General features: G+C 36.4%; 2 protein-coding genes across 3 annotated transcripts; one reads left to right on the top strand and one right to left on the bottom strand.

Moving 5' to 3' along the window:
* Positions 1 to 3,572: 3,572 nt before the first annotated feature.
* On the top strand, positions 3,573 to 7,627 carry LOC109005401 (protein OS-9 homolog). 2 transcript variants are annotated; one of them, XM_018984349.2, is made up of 8 exons: positions 3,573 to 3,797; positions 4,759 to 4,835; positions 5,560 to 5,763; positions 5,970 to 6,041; positions 6,477 to 6,592; positions 6,736 to 6,802; positions 6,877 to 6,983; positions 7,135 to 7,627. In XM_018984349.2, the coding sequence occupies exons 1-8, from the start codon at positions 3,707 to 3,709 to the stop codon at positions 7,289 to 7,291; spliced, it is 891 nt and encodes a 296-aa protein (XP_018839894.2). In that variant the 5' UTR covers positions 3,573 to 3,706; the 3' UTR covers positions 7,292 to 7,627. The 2 variants fall into 2 exon arrangements, with proteins under 2 accessions (XP_018839894.2, XP_018839887.2); XM_018984342.2 differs by having other exon boundaries at positions 3,602 to 3,797; positions 4,756 to 4,835.
* Positions 7,628 to 8,486: 859 nt separating this feature from the next.
* LOC109021041 (NEDD8 ultimate buster 1-like) lies at positions 8,487 to 14,535 on the bottom strand. Its single transcript, XM_035694943.1, has 11 exons — positions 14,006 to 14,535; positions 12,417 to 12,539; positions 12,180 to 12,276; positions 11,612 to 11,647; positions 10,921 to 11,108; positions 10,488 to 10,590; positions 10,135 to 10,316; positions 9,974 to 10,051; positions 9,607 to 9,709; positions 9,435 to 9,528; positions 8,487 to 9,048 (listed from the first exon to the last, which is right to left on the bottom strand). Exons 1-11 carry the CDS (start codon positions 14,305 to 14,307, stop codon positions 8,705 to 8,707), a joined length of 1,650 nt encoding a protein of 549 aa, XP_035550836.1. The 5' UTR covers positions 14,308 to 14,535; the 3' UTR covers positions 8,487 to 8,704.
* Between the last annotated feature and the right edge of the window lie 1,876 nt (positions 14,536 to 16,411).

Genomic DNA, 16,411 nt, shown 5'->3' with positions numbered 1-16,411 from the left:
TTTTTTTTATCTCTCGGCATGTTGTTTTTGATGAGTTTAGTCTTTCCTTATAAGACTGACAACACTTCCCGCATCACATCTACTATGCTACAGGTCATTAGCATCTTTGATTCTTGGCTGCCACACACTAACATAAGCTCCTCTGCCGGGCCTTCTTTGCAATCTTCAACACCACCTTGTTTGAGTCCCTTACTGGCAGCAGACATCCATATTACAATCCCACCACCCCACCATCCTAGTTCCACTGACCTATTAGATATTCCATCCTCCCTATCCTATTATCATAGCTTGACACTACTTGAAACACCGCACGAGTCTGAGCTTTTGGAACTGTCTCAACCCGCATCACTTCCATAGCTCGCACCTGAACAATCGAAGTCATCTCATCGTACTCCAGTTTATTGAGCACTAATACTTCATTTTATGAAGACTCAGTCTAAACTAGGTATAGTAAAACCCAACCCAAAGTATGCTTTGATTGCTACCACATCTGTCAATGTACCTCGTGAACCACACAATGTTAGAATTGCCTTGGCACATCCTGGTTGGAAAGCTGCCATGGACGAGGAACTTGCAGTACTACAGCAAAATCAAACCTAGAACCTTGTTCCTCGCACATCTAACATGCACGTCATTGGATCTAAATGGGTATTCAAATCAAAACAAACCCGAGGTTCTCTAGATCAACTCAAGGCACGTCTTGTTGCTAAGGGCTATCATCAAATTGATGGAGTGGACTACACAGAAACATTTTCTCCAGTTATCAAACCAGGAACCATTCGCATGATCATTACTATAGCACTTGTATAGCAATGGCCTATTCGTCAGCTAGATGTAAAGAATACCTTTCTGCATGGTCTGCAACAACCACCAGGAATGGCAGATCCTCAACACCCGACACATATTTGCAAACTCCAGAAAGCTCTCTATGGTTTAAAACAAGCACCACGAGCTTAGTTTGATTGATTCAATGCCTTCCTCCTAAAATACTGGTTCATTTGCAGCTTAGCAGATCCTTCCTTGTTTATTTTTCATTCTTATTATAGCTCACTAATTATACCTCGTGAACCACACAATGCTAGATCTGCCTTGGCACATCTTGGTTGGAAAGCTGCCATGGATGAGGAACTTGCAGCACTACATCAAAATCAAACATGGAACCTTGTTCCTCACATAGCTAACATGCACGTCATTGAATCTAAATGGGTATTCAAATCAAAACTCAAACCCGAGGTTCTCTAGATCGACTCAAGTCACATCTTGTTGCAAAGGGCTATCATCAAATTGATGGAGTGGACTACACAGAAACATTTTTCTCCAGTTATCAAACCAGGAACCATTTGCATGATCATTACTATAGCACTTGTTGAGCAATGGCCTATTCGTCAGCTAGACGTAAATAATGTCTTTCTGCATGATATGCAACAACCCCCAGGAATGACGGATCCTCAACACCCGACACATGTTTGCACACTCCAGAAAGCTCTCTATGGTTTAAAACAAGCACCATGTGCTCGGTTTGATCGATTCAGTGCCCTCCTCCTAAAATATGGGTTCTTTTGCAGCTTAGCAGATCCGTCCTTGTTTATTTTTCATTCTAATTATGGCTCACTAATTTTGCTTCTTTATGTAGATGATATACTGCTCACAGGATCTGCTCCAACACTTGTTACAAATTTCATTCAACTGTTGAGCAGTGAATTCGCAATGAAAGACTTGGGACCGATTCATCACTTTCTTGGCATTGAAATCTCCCCAACATCTAGTGGTCTTCATCTATCCTAATCACACTACGCTCTTACCATACTTGAACGATCCAACATGGTAGATTGCACTCTCATGGAAGATCCCAATTACTATCGAGGACTTGTTGGAGTTTTACAGTACCTCACACTCACACGTCCTAATCTTTCATTTAGAGTCTGTTTGTATTGAGAGATGAATTTTCTCAACTCATCTCACTACTATTTACAAATTTCAACTCACAAATTTCACTACTATTCATAAATCATCTCAACTCATTTCATCTCATCTCTCAATCCAAACGGGACTTTGTTAACTATGTGTCTCAATTCATGCATGCTCCCATCATTACTTATTTGAAAATGGTTCAGCGTATCCTACGATACGTCAAAGGAACTATAGACATATGATTACATTTTTCTTCAAACACTACACTTGATCTGTAAGCATTTTCAAATGCAGATTGGGCAGAGTGTCCCACTACGAGATGCTCCACTACTGGCTACTGCACCTACCTTGGAGGAAACCTTATCTCTTGGTGTGCGAAGAAACAACATACAATTTCCCAATCAAGCACAGAAGCAGAGTATCGAGCCATGGCTAACACTACTGCTGAACTAACATGGATGACCTTCAATCTCAAAGATCTCCGCATTCCAATGGCATCTCCTCCCATACTCTACTGCGACAACCTTTTTTTTTTGAAAGAATCGGAAGCCACTCAATCCGTAGCCCTGTCCCAATTTTATTGAAGAAAAACCTCACTTATGGCGGAGGAATACTGTGGAAGAAACAAAAATTTATCCAACACCAAAAAAACAATAAAACACAAACCCAACCCCAAAACCATGGAAAACTAAAGATAACTTTGAAACCATTACTTCCTTAAGGAAGGACATCCCAAAGCATCTAACCTAATAATGCCCCTCAATAGCTTCGGTATGCACTCTCCAGGTAAAAAAATCCTAGTGAGGCCCTCCTCACCTTTCCTTGCCAAAAAATCCTACTGCGACAACCTTAGTTCTCTTTATATGATAGTTAATCATGTGTTCCATGCTCGAAGTAAACACATCGAGTTGGATTACCATTTTGTGCGCGAACATGTTGCACTTGGACTACTTATCACTCGACATATCTCCACTGATAACCAAGTTGCAGACCTGTTCACTAAGTCAATGTCAAAGGGAGCCGTTCATTATTTTCGAACCAAACTCTGCCTCCGACCCCGACACAGTTTGTGAGAGGGTATTAGCATATAACAACTCGGCAAGCTTGGCAATTGTGAGAGTCGCTGGAGAGATAAGGATATACAAGATTCTTGGAGCAATAAGGCTGGATGCTCTAATAGTTTTACCTCAATCAATGGAGAGACGTTGAGGGATATTGGAGCTCTAACGACAACTAATTCAAATCAAGATAGTGATCCAACATAAGCTATCAACTAGATTTATTAGGAGCATTTCAGTCGCCAAATTTTATGAGATTTTTATTGTTTTATTGTTTTCATTTTTATCTGATATATTCATGTTTAAATACATGCCTTTGTATTGCCTCTGTGTTCACGTTGTCATTAACAGAAATAAAATCATTTCTTTTCAAAAACTCCTTATCTTTTTCTTTATTTTCTATGTGGACTTATAAATATAACTTTGAATTTTAAAATTTATCCAATTATTTATCTAGTTAAACTGAAGAGCTATTTTATCTTTTGGCTTTCGCATCTAACAGCTTCACGTCGCTTTGCACGTGTTAATTCCTAGTGTCCTGCACGTTAATGACGTGGCGGATATTGATTGGTTTAAAGGCGTGTAGGTAACAAACCCGTCGTCACGGAACGACCTTCTTCCTCCTTTTCCTAGAAGAAGCGATATATAGAAGGAAAGCTGAGTTTTCTCCTTGTTTGGGGTTTAACATTAGAGAGAAAGAACCCTGAGACTAACGATCAATAGAGAAGAGGGAAAAAATGAAGATGAAGGTATTGTGGTGGCTGATCCTACTTTCATACACCCTGTGTCACAGTGCGTTTGCCGATCAGATCTTCCCTGGTCATGTAGGTAAACCCCTCTTCTAAATGCCCTTTTAATCTCTTATTTTTACGATTAAATCTCATGTATGTTTATCCGATGCTATTATGACTTCAACTTGTGCTCGCGAGTTCTTTATTTTTTTTCTTGATTTTTACATCGATCGGCTTCAAATTCTTTCCTCTCTCTCTCTCTCTCTCTTCCATTTAATAGAGCCAAGTGGGTTTTTAATTGCTTCGTTAGAAATTGAACTTATATGGAATTTGGTTCTTGGAGCTTACGTGGAATTTAATTGATGTTAATTCTGAAATGCTGGCTGCTTTTGCTTATTCCTGCATATTAATTACAAGACGATTAGAATCATAAACAGCTAGCTCGCCAAGGTGTTAATGATTACGATGAACTATTTTGAGCAACATGTGAATTGGTAATAAACTATTTGGGGACTTCATGGAGTGGTTCAGCTGTAATGAGGCCAATGTAGATACTGCGTGTGCTTTGAATAGGCAGTTACCATCCCAACAGCTTCGAGGGCAAACTGATTCATGTGGGGTTCTTTTTTTCATTTTTTTTTATTTTTTATTTTTTTTAATTTTTATGAAAGAGTTGGAGCCACATGTCCAAGAGTGATCCCTCCCCAATTTTATTAATAAACCCTCACTTATGGCGGAGGAACAACCATAATTACATCAAAGAATCACCATCAAAGCCCCAACATAACTTAACGTCTAACATTCGGAATACCCAACCTATCCAGTCTAATAAGACTCCTAAGCCTCCCCAACCCGCACGCCTCACCCATGAAATCCCAATTCCCACCATTAGTTATATTGGTTATGCATGATATGTGTTTTTTCTCTCCCAAGTGGTTGTGCCTATCAACCAGATTTATTTTCTCTATTGCTGGATATAATCAGAAAGTCTGTTCTTGCATTCATTTTTGGTGCTGCAAAGTTATGTTCTTTTCTCCATTATAACTTTTGATCAGCAGGTGGCACATTTGGTCACAGCTTTCGTGAACCGAAGTACAAGATTGAATTCCATCCAGAAGATTCCCTGTTTCATCCCGTAAGTAGCTTAGATTCTTTTAAACCTTTTTCCCATTTGGCCTAGTAGCCATGCTGCTGGGTAATTCTATCAACCTATATGATTAGATACTAGATGGATTCCTCAAATCTTTTGTCGTTAAAGGGTTCTTCTTTATTCCTTTATTTTTACTTTTTTAATATGCCACTGTAGGTTTGTGGTCTACATGGAAGATTCACCTTTTTGTCTGGTTGTTTAAACTTAATCTTATGACAATTTTTGTGATCTGGATACCGTATTTCTAGTAATTTCATTTGTCATTAAAAAGTTGATGACATCAGTTGACCTATCTACATGATGGATTTAATTGGTATGTTGCTGTTATCAGTTCACCTGTATCCATTTCCTTGCTATCAGCATTTTTCGTAGACAGGAAAGCAGGTGGCTTTGAACCCTTTGTGCAAGGGTAGGGGGTTTAAGCAGCAAGCAAGAGTTACAGTTTTAAGTACTTAACCTAATTGTGAAGGTGGTGGGGTGCTTCCTCTATGCAACAATTAGCTGCCTGGCTTTTTACTAGTTATAGTGGTTATGCCGAATTCCTTTCTATGGGACTATGAATTACAGTTACCAGTTGCCCTTGGGATTAAATTTTGTTTTTGATAAATTCTAATCCGTATTTGCTTTCATTCTCAGGTCTGTGTGGATAACTATGTTATTTTTATATGATAGTAATATGATCTAATAGTTGGGCCTGTTTACTTGGCAGGATGATGATCAGGAGTCTGTGGTAATGCCAAATAAAAATGGAGAGAATTTTATTTGTTTTTTGCCTAAGCTGGAGAAAGCCAAGAGTGGAAAGCCTGTTACTCAGCTCAATACAAGCAGCATGATTATGGAATCTGAGAAGCGGATAAAACTGAAGACGCCTGATGAACTGCTTGAAATATTGAAGGACCGATGTTTTATCCGAGTTACGATCTGAGACCCCAATAGTTTCGTTGTTCAGTCCCCTGGTTGAACAATGCTTAATATTTTCTGAAAATTACTAAAAAGTAAAAATTCCTTGTATGTGCTGCAAGAAGTGGCTGTATTTGTTTCTGCAAATTAGTATGCTTCTTTCGAAAGATTTTGCATCCACCTTAATTATCCTCTCACGTTACGAAATCCTTCATGCAGCAAGAAGGTTGGTGGTCATATGAATTTTGCTATCAGAAGAAGTTGCGTCAAGTTCATTCGGAGGATGAAAAGGTATTGTCTAAGTGGCTTTTCCTATTTTCCTACATGCAATTCTTTGTTATTTGCTTTTGTAACTGATGTCTACTTAAACATACCATCAATAATAGCATGACGTCTGGGTGGATCAAATAAGCAAGCATGTTGATGAAACTTTTGTTGGTGGGTTTTGGGTTTTGACTAGTTTTGATGGATCCACGCCATGAATTAATTACTAAACCTTGCAAATAGATTGGATAAATATGTGTCCAATATTTTGTTATGATTACCATCCTTGTAGTGATCATGGTTGTTGTAACAGCAATATTATTATGACCTGTGGCAGTGGTAGCATTGGCTGTAAATTTTTCATTCTTTTGTGTGAATACCCTTACTGGAGTCGGTTGTGTTGAAAGACCCAAACATTTTTAGAACCATGTAATCATCAGATAAATCTTGTTACTGTTACAGGTGGTTCAGGAGTTCATATTAGGTGAATACAATGCAGAGGCCACAGCTGCTTTTAACCAGAATATCTCTGAAATTTCTACACTGAAAGATCCCCGCTCCAAAGATGCATCCCAAAGGTATGATTTCATTTATTTGGGAGATGATTAGGTTACGCTATGTTGAAGGAAAAAATTGTTTTTAGTTAGGAAAGGACTTTGGTAGAGGAAAGAAAATAGGGACTAAGAAATTATACAATTATCATATTGAATGTTTCGTGTAGGTATCATGCTCATCAGTATACAAATGGAACCATGTGTGACCTTACTAATCAGCCACGAGAGACTGAGGTATGAAGTAATTCAAGATCAGTGATTTTTCTTCTCCCATGTCTCTCATGTCAAATTTTTGTTTCCATTCACAGGTGAGGTTTGTATGCTCGGAGTCTAGAGCAATGATTAGTTCTCTTACAGAGCTATCCACTTGCAAGTATGCACTCACAGTTCAATGCCCAACGCTTTGCAAGCACCCGTAAGTCTCTCTCTCTCTCTCTCTCTCTCTCTCTCTCTGTGTGATGGTAGCCTGCCATTATGGAGTGTCAAAACATGCCTGTTATGCTGTGTCTATATATCTTTTATGTAAATGCATTGGACACTTGGTCTGACCACCATTGACCTAGCAGATTGTTTCAAGAAGAGAGACCAGTGTGGCACACCATTAACTGTAATGTGCTTCCTAAAGATTTCAAGGAAACAAAAATGGAGGAAGAATCCAAAGAAAAGCTGATCCTTATGGTCACGGACAATGACGGTCTATCAATTCATGATCCAAAAGAGTGACATGTACTGACACGTAGAGGGTTTTGTCATGATACAAGCCAAAAGAATGACTCATGCTTTCTACGGCATGTCAATGCAACATAGGGATGATCCTTCATTGTTTTTGGATATTTTGTTGATTTTTTTTTTCCTGAAAGAAGATAGATAAGTAATCAATCGCCCCCAACTTTCTCGTTCAATTTCACCAATATCCTTGTTGATAGTCTTCCGATAATTTGAACTCCAATTCAAAGTACTGTCCATTTCCAACATGTTGGTGAAATGGATCATCAAATGTAACATTATCCATTAGCGGTTGAATTTGTTATAGATCTTTTATATGAAACTGCTTGCCAAGATTTTGTTTTTTTTTTTTTTTAAAACATGATTGTTAATTTAATAGGTGACAGATAATGTTCCATCATCATAATGTAATGAAAATGGAATGGGTTAACATATGGCATAACTCAAAATGAAATCTGACACTCAGGTATTTGAAATATATAGTGTCAATCTAGAGTAAGCCGTAATTAAAGAGAAAAAGATCAAAAGAAACTCTCTGGAAAATGAAATAACCAACATGATATAGAAATTCTTAAATGATGAAACTTGAATTGGGATAAGTATTCAGGCTCTTGCTGCTAATGGTGAAATCTAAGACATATCATTGATTTAAAGTAAGCTCATTTCACAACCGAAACAGTCAGATATCAATTTTGGACTAGTTTAAGCTTTCCAAGTTGTAGTGGCTTGATCTTTAAAATTGCTGAAGCTTCCTTCGTTATGTCAGAATTTAAAAAGATATACCAACTATTTATGACAAGTGAAGTTGTTTCTAGCCCTGAGGCGCCCGTTACATATGATCATGTCGATGTAATAAATAATAAGTAGATTTTATTCATACAAATGCACTAGGCATAACCCATGTATACAAGAAGTATACAAAAGAACATCTAAATACATTCTAGGTTAATGAAAGAAAGTCATAGACATTGTTTCCATCAAAGCATCTTTCTTCTATGCTTGAATTCATTTGTTATTATCAAAATCCATATGTAGATATATAATTATATGAAGGTTAAAAGCTTGGGTTCAACAATCTCCCTATTTTTTATGATGACAAATACTTAGTAGAACTCTGAAGTCTGTAGTAATACGTAAGCTCCCCCTGAAAATACGCGTTAGTTTTTCAAGCAATAGATAAACATGGCATACATATAAAATCTGACGCATTGTGACTGAAAAAGCAGGTCATATTTTATGTCACAATTAGAGGTCTAATGTTGGTGGAACTCTATTATGAACTGCCCATGACTAAACTCTAGACACCTCTTTATCAGCGAAGCAGATTCGACATGTACCATCATACTATTTACATATATATATATATATATATATAATAGTAGTACGCAAGTATTGCCTAGAGTTGTCTTCTCATTGTCGAGATGCCTCCACGCTATTACCAGCTGACTCCAGCAGAGCCAAGTACTCATTTATGGCTTCGCCTTCATTTAAAACTTCAATGTCATAGTCTGTTAAAGCGTCTCCTTTTGCTAGTTCTCCAGCCAGTGCATCTTCCATCTCTGCATCCCTCTCTTCTGCTTCACTTGCAGTTGATGGTCCTCCAACATCATTACTGCTGCCAGACGCATCAGGAAGTATTGGTGCGGAAGAATTGGCACTGTTATCAGCACCAACTGTGGAGTTTGAATCAGATTGTGAGAGAAGTTGTTGCATAGCTTGCTCAATAGTACCACCAGCCTGAAGAGCAGCAACCACTGAACACAAGTGATGACATCAGAACCTTGCTACTTACCCTAAAGAAAATCAGGTGACGTTATTGAATTCTACTCATGCTTCTCCCAGACATCTTACCACCCTAGTTCTCATCAAAATGCTAAAGGAAAACAATGGATTTGGTGGAAATTTCAATGAGTTTTCTAGTCATTTGGTTTCCTCATGAATACTAATTCGGGGATTGAAACCAATAATTGTATGCTACTATCATGTAGGGTATGAAAAGCCAGAGAAAGGGAATTTGATGAAGGCCGTTTAGCGACTTTAGTTTCCAAAGAAATGGGTCTTCTTGAAACTAGAGCAGTTAGGGAAATAAACCTATAAATAACTACGGTAAGTGAGTATATGTCGCAATGCAATAAGTTACCTCTTGATCTTTCAAAGCCCATACGTACAAGCTGCTCAATTGCAGTTTCTGATGCTTGTCGTGTTCTTTTTCTTTTCCTTGATTCAATATCAACCTGTAGACAAAGAGAAAATACCGGTAGGGTGAGTTAAAATGAAAAACCAAACTTATTGCAGGGGAAAGGCAAGGTGACCTGTATGGCCGAATTTGCTTCTGGATCTGTCAAATTATCCAATGCCTTCTCAAAGTCATTCTCATTTCTTCGAAGTGCTTCAGCAGCAAGGTCCTTCTCAAACCTGCCAAATCAAGCAATTCTTTGCATGACTAGTGATAACGGATGTGAGAATAAATGACCATGCACATGCTTATGGATAGTAGGTATCAAACTGAAGCTTCAGTTTAATATTAAAGTTCACTCAAAGAAAAAAAAAAAAAAAAAACAGCACAAATTATTAAAATGTAACAATATTTGAAGAAAGTAGATCAGATACATTGATAGTGTGAAAAAGAAAGTAGATCAGATCCCAAACCCTAAAAATTGTATCGGTTGGCATACTTACCCAACAGAGACCAATTCATTCAGTTTATTAAGATCCACAGCTTTCTTTGAGGGTGTCATTCCATACCTTTTTTGCTCCCTACAAAACTTTTTGTACTAATGAGCACTACTAACAGGTAAAAACAGAATACATCAGAATTACATTGATCAAGTCACACCCACATTATTTCGGTTCTTCGCCTAATATCCTCCTCTCTTTTCTGTGCTCTTTTTGCCTTCTCCTCAACAAGAAAATCAACAGCACTCCCAACATCTTGATTGCTCATTCGCAGTGCCCTCTTTGCATCACGTTCTTTAAATCCCATGCTCATAACAAGTGATAAGGCTTCATCTGGTACCTGCAGCTGAAATCAACAGCAGGAGATTCGTACTGAGAAGGAAGAAACACGTAGAGATGGTACATTACTCAGATTGTTAGAAAATAAGGTGAAGTGATTAATTTTTAGAGGAAGGGGATGGTACATTACCCAAAACTCTCTTCCTTTTGTTCTAAGTTATGTTAGGTATCAACTAACCTGGAAGTATTTTGCATGAGCTGAGGTCAATGCCTTCCTTGATCTATCAAACTCACCATTGTGATATGCCACCACCCCTTCCAGCAGCTCCAGTCTCAAATGTCTATATACAGAAATTCAAAATAAATTAGCTTCACACAGAATATCCAAGAATTTTCCTGCCACTAGTTTTTTTTCTGTTTTGAATGGCACCGGGTGTCCGAGAACAGCGTCCCAACTAATCCCGGGGGTGCATAGGCCCTCGGCAATGAATTTTCCGCAAAGTGCACCTAGTCCGATGGCTCCTGAAGACTGTTTGCACCCAAGAGGATTCAAACCTTAGACTTTGGAGGGAGCATACCACCAAGACCAAGGCCTTTACCACTTGAGCCAACCCTAGGAGTTACCACTGGTGAAGAACATACAGACTAAAAGTATACATTTGAAAACTCACATTGCAAGCTCTGGATGGCGACCTGCTTGGAGGAGTCTGACACGGGAGTAGTCTTTCCCATGAGCACGTTCAATTCCTTCCCTAGCCTTTTCCAGGCGTGCTCCTGCCACCGAGAGCCATCTGATATCTCGGAGCATGAAATAACACCAGACCATGTCCATTTGCAGTATTGGGACATTGTCAATCAACTGAAAGCAAACAAGATATCACTAAAAAGCTGAGGATAGTCTATAACCACAAAGAAACTAAATGTTTTTTTTTTATAAGTAAAAAGAAACTAAATGTTTTTTTTTTATAAGTAAAAAGAAACTAAATGTTTGAATGTCAACAAGGATGAAATCGCCAAAGTTACCTTTACCAAATCCAAAATTCACCATGTCATGGATTACTTGGGTAGCTTTATTTATTTATTTTTTCAAACTCCCAGAAGCATTGGTAACTTAGGTCATGTTCAATCAAATTCTAGAAGCAAAATCTCTAATGGTTACTAGCAATTTTGAAAGGCACGTTCCGCAAGCAGCTCAGCCAAATGGTGTCCCTTAATAGGAAGCAACTCAAAGCAAATTTCAGCTATTTCAAATGAAAACAGATGACCTTGAAACATGACATGCCTCTCAAAGTGAATGGTCATCAATAATTTAATACTATTGCAGGAGGCCTTATATACGCAGGTGAAAGAATGCTCACTCACCTCAATGACCTTCGGATTGCAAAGAGAGAAAGCCTCCTGGAAGAAAGCGGTGAACCCAATTGGGATTAATCACAGGAAAATATTTTACTGTACATTACAGCAAACAACTTCTCATGTCAAGAAAAAAAGTGGCTAATATAAGATAAAAATCTTTTCATGAATGCAAGATTAAAACAAACAATAAAAAAAGACAGAGCAATTGATAGAGAGGGGGTTCGTAACCAAAGAGAATGCAGGGTTATCGATTAGAATCGTATGAGAGAAAATCTATGATTACTGAATAAAAAACAATTGATCAGGACAATAGCATTGGTTCAAACCTTTTTTTATTTATTTATAAGTATAGCATTGGTTCAAACTTTTGAGTCTTACTCATATTTCTTCTAAGAACTTTTTTCCTTTTCTTTTCTTTTTTTTTTATGGCCTAATTTCAAAATCCCAAAATTACAATCATGAAAACATATGGGGTTGAATTAATTATTCCAAGAAAACCATACAATATCAAAAAATCAATTACGTAACTAATTTAAATGTATTAACCACTTGCAAAAACTGGACTGCCACTGACCTCTCCCATGGTGAGCACTTCTAATGCATCTTTGTAGTTCTCACTTCTAATTAGTTGCTTTCCATTTGCATGAAGCATCAGTCCCATCATTACAGCCCTGTAACATGAAAGTTCGTTCAAATCTTCAGCATTGAGAAAGGGATCATAAATCCTTAAATCCCTCAATAAAAGAATTCCATGCTCACATCTAACAGCACTTTCAAAATATTATGCGCAAAACTTAACTATTTACCATACCGCTGATCAGTTTCAGATCCCAACTGTACAATCTGTCCACTTTGATCTTCAACCTCTATGTTAAAGTCTTCAACTGGTAGTGAACCATCTGCGTGCCTTTTGGCCAGTGCCGTGGCAGCTGCCCTGTTGCGACAGACATTCCATCAAGTTAAAAAGAACAGACTCATGGGCAAAGCAGTAAAATGAAAGCAAAAAATTAATCCTTTCCCAAGGCAATCAACATAACCCAAAGCAACAACAAAATTATGCATGCCTACCAAGAATATTGAAAAGACAAAATGTCATTATCATGTTATCATGTGGAATATAATGCAGGTCTATTAAATGAATAGTATACAATGTAATAATGACTCCTAACAAACTACAGAACATAGTCATTCCAATGGCTGCTTGCTTGGTGCTCTTTTTGGGCTTTTCTTGCATGCCTTCACCAAGTTGGGTATGCAGACAACAGACAACAGACAAACAACCACTCCCTCACCCCTTCACTTGGATAGAAAACTTAATTTATGGAAAATGATAAAAACAGATGGGGCCATGTTTGGCACGCCAGAGAGACATATAAATTGGGCACTAGAATAACCGTTTAACCAGCTCCTCTGATTTTCTTAAGCCACTATATTGGAGGGCGTATATAAAATCCTAGAGAAGTATTTCCAATTATTGCTTTCAGAATTACTGGATTTGTGTGGAAGATACTATTGCATTAGGGTTAATTCAACACAGACTCGAGACAATAGTACTCTTGTGATGATTACATCACAGATTTCTATCGAGTTGGATAACAGGCTATCTATCCACTTTGGGTAATGCTTGGGAAATCGTATATAATAGGAGCATTCCATCTTAAATGAATGATGGCATGAGACATAACCACAAACTTTGTATATTTGATTGCAGCACCAAAGTGGGACTGAAAAAAGACTTCATTGTACGAGAAATAAAATAGTATAAATGAAAATCTTTACTCAAGCTGAGCACAATAAGAATTAGACCTGATAGTGGTGTATGTTTCTTACAGTATGAACCAAAATAACATTAAATGGAATATTCTACTCTGAATTTCTGAATATTCTACTCCCCAAAAAAAAAAAAAAAAAAACTCAGAAATTACAATCCGAAAAAAACCGTATTAAAGCTATGCACTATAACTCAATTTTTTTTTTTTTTTTATGAGTAAATGGTGTACCATAACTCAACTTTCTTATCAAATTGCATTAACATCAAACACATTACTTATCAAAATCCCTGAGATCCATCATACCAACGAACTGGACAGAGAAAGGGAGAGAGAAGGTGAGTTATGCAACTGCATTACAGAGAAAGGACATCGAAAATATCCTTCCAAAATCAATTAACAAACCCAGGATCAAAACAGAAAAATTAAAAAACCCAGGATCAAAATACACAAACTTAAACAAGCACAAAGACTCAACAATAGACATTGCTTATGAGGAACAACGAACCTCTCATCAAAATTAGTAAAAGGAATAATCAAAAGCCAACCTGCTTTTATTTCTTCGCAAGTAAAAACAACAAAAAACGAATCTAAAAGAGGGAAAGCATGCATAAAGACTTGCAAGACTCACTTGACTCTGCTGAGTCTCCGAGAGCGTTCCTCCTCGGCCAGCAACCCCTCCTCCAAGGACTTTCCCTCCTCGATGCTGCCCCGACTGGCGAGAATCCTAGCGTTGTTCTTGACGCCCAGTTGGGCCAGCTTCTCAGTGCCATCGCCATCTCTCAAGACCTTTCCTGCGCAAATCAAATTGATCGACTCGGGGCCGCAGTTTGACCGCTTTGCCACCTCTATCCTCAACATGGGCACGGTCCATTCCTCCAGTACCACCTCTATCACACCAGCCCATGTCCCTCCTATCTTCAGCTTCGCCATTGAGAAAAAAGATACAGATCATAGGTTGCGCTCCGATGGACTTTAAACTAATGAATTTGCTTTACAGGTCGAGGAAACAAAGAGGCGAGGAGATTTGCTTGGGGACTAAGAAAGAGTCGGGTTTTCGATTGGGTTGGAAACTACAGACTAATGACTTTGCTTTAGAGGTCGTCTGTGTCGTCAGCGCAGCATTTGTTTCCTCAAAGCTAACGAGAATATGCTTCGTTTACGGGAAACTTTCAATTCTCTATTTCATTATTATAATTTTTTTAAATTTTATTATAAAATAAAATAAAATAATTCAATTTTTTTAAATTTTAAAATAAAAATAATATTAAAAAATATATTCTAATAATATTTTATTCAACTTTTTAATTTTAATCTCAACTCATCTCATCTAATCTTATTTACAAAAATAATTAAATTATTTTTTTTAAAAAATAAGTAACGAAAAAATTGATAAATTTTTTAAGAGAAATGTATTAGTTTTCACAAAAATAAATATACAAACTGATGTTGTTTCATTTGTTAAATTAGTTTTAAAGTTATTTTTATTATAAAATAGATCTAACATATCACATAAAGTCATATCACTTTATATGTTTACTTTATTGGCAGGTTTGATACATGATGAGATATAAAATCTTCATTTAATCTCATTTTATCTTATTCGCAAACACAACTCTAATACAAAATTTTAAAACTAATTGTTACAACTTTTCAAATTTTTAAATAAAAAATAAAAAATAATTTTAACTTTTTCAAATTTCAAACAAAAATTATATTATAAATTATATTCTTATAATATTTTAACTTTATAATATTCTTATTCAGTTTTTTTTTCTCTCATTTCTCAAATCTCAAAAAATACTCAACTTAAACTATCTCGTTATTATTCACAAACTATCTTATTATTATTTACAAAATTCTCATCTCATCTCACTTCCCAAACAAGCTTAATTTTTTTTGTGACTATAGAACTATATGGTATTAATTATTGGAGATTATTTGTTATATCCAACTTATGGGCCAATCATTTGATGCCACGTCATAAAATGTTGAGAGGATAATGGTAAAATAGATGATAAATAAAATTTTCCTCTAATATAATATATATATATATATATATATATATAGTTTTAATTTTCTTCTACTAATTGCCATTTTTCTTTGAAACCTACTAATCTACAATCCTAGTAGGATTAATTTAGTTGTTATAGATTCTCCCAAACATGATTAATCTTTATCAAGTTTACTCTATGAACAATATTTACAGCCTCCTCTCATTTCTTCTCTTTTTTTCCTCTTTTAAGATCAAATTAAACATATATTATAAAATAGTAATTCTATATACAATTGTGAAGTGTATAAACGCCACCTAATCGATTTGAAAAAGAGTAGGGTCTATTATTAAAAAATTAATTTTTTATGTGGATTTCATGTATTATTCACTTTTTACAAAACGATTACGTGACAGTTACACAATTCACGATTGCAAATATATTTTTTCATTATAAAAAACTAATCAAATTTGTTACAAACCAATATAAAGGGATCTTAATTGCTTTGGAAATTCAAGACGTGGGATCTTAGTGGTGGGTGGTATTCTTCTAAATTGAAAATTGGTGACAGCGTATTGGGCTATGAATGTAAATATCAATTTTGCAATCAATTTTTTTGTACATTCCAATGCATTGAGGTTTGGAGAAGGTGCATAATATGCTTACAATTAATTGATTTAATCGAGCTTGTGTCAAATGGGAATTCATGATGGCCATAGTCACCACAAATGAGTCTCTTTCTAGGAAAACTTTGCCAAACTTCCTTTCCAATGTCTTTGGGTCTGTAAATGAGTCATGCTTATCGTTTCTTCATTTGTCAAAACTTTTTTAACTTTAGCGAATAGCAAATAACAACACCCTTTATACTTACAAATGCTTCAATTTCGATAGAAATACATATAAAAAGTCCATACATTTTAGTAGAAAATAGATAAATAATCGATCGATAAAGGTTTATAAAAAGTTATAAACCTCATATTTGAAAATCAAGAACAAGCATATGGACATATGCAAACATCATTATGCAAGGCTATATAATTTAG

This window comes from Juglans regia, chromosome 10 (genome assembly GCF_001411555.2).
Source record: "Juglans regia cultivar Chandler chromosome 10, Walnut 2.0, whole genome shotgun sequence".
Classification (NCBI taxonomy): Eukaryota; Viridiplantae; Streptophyta; class Magnoliopsida; order Fagales; family Juglandaceae; genus Juglans; species Juglans regia.
The sequence above is the reverse complement of the archived record's forward strand: the minus strand, read 5'-3'. Positions and strand labels throughout refer to the sequence as shown.

Bases quoted from the DNA above. Each gene is read 5' to 3' on its own strand.
- LOC109021041 (XM_035694943.1), bottom strand. From the start codon at position 14,307: ATGGCGAAGCTGAAGATAGGAGGGACATGGGCTGGTGTGATAGAGGTG. The intron at 11,109-11,611 runs GTGAGTGAGCAT...GTTTGCTTTCAG, and splicing joins GCAATCCGAAGGTCATTGAG to TTGATTGACAATGTCCCAAT. The intron at 9,529-9,606 runs GTCACCTTGCCT...CTTTGTCTACAG, and splicing joins AAGCAAATTCGGCCATACAG to GTTGATATTGAATCAAGGAA.
- LOC109005401 (XM_018984342.2), top strand. From the start codon at position 3,707: ATGAAGATGAAGGTATTGTGGTGGCTGATCCTACTTTCATACACCCTG. The intron at 3,798-4,755 runs GTAAACCCCTCT...ACTTTTGATCAG, and splicing joins GATCTTCCCTGGTCATGTAG to CAGGTGGCACATTTGGTCAC. The intron at 6,803-6,876 runs GTATGAAGTAAT...TTCCATTCACAG, and splicing joins ATCAGCCACGAGAGACTGAG to GTGAGGTTTGTATGCTCGGA.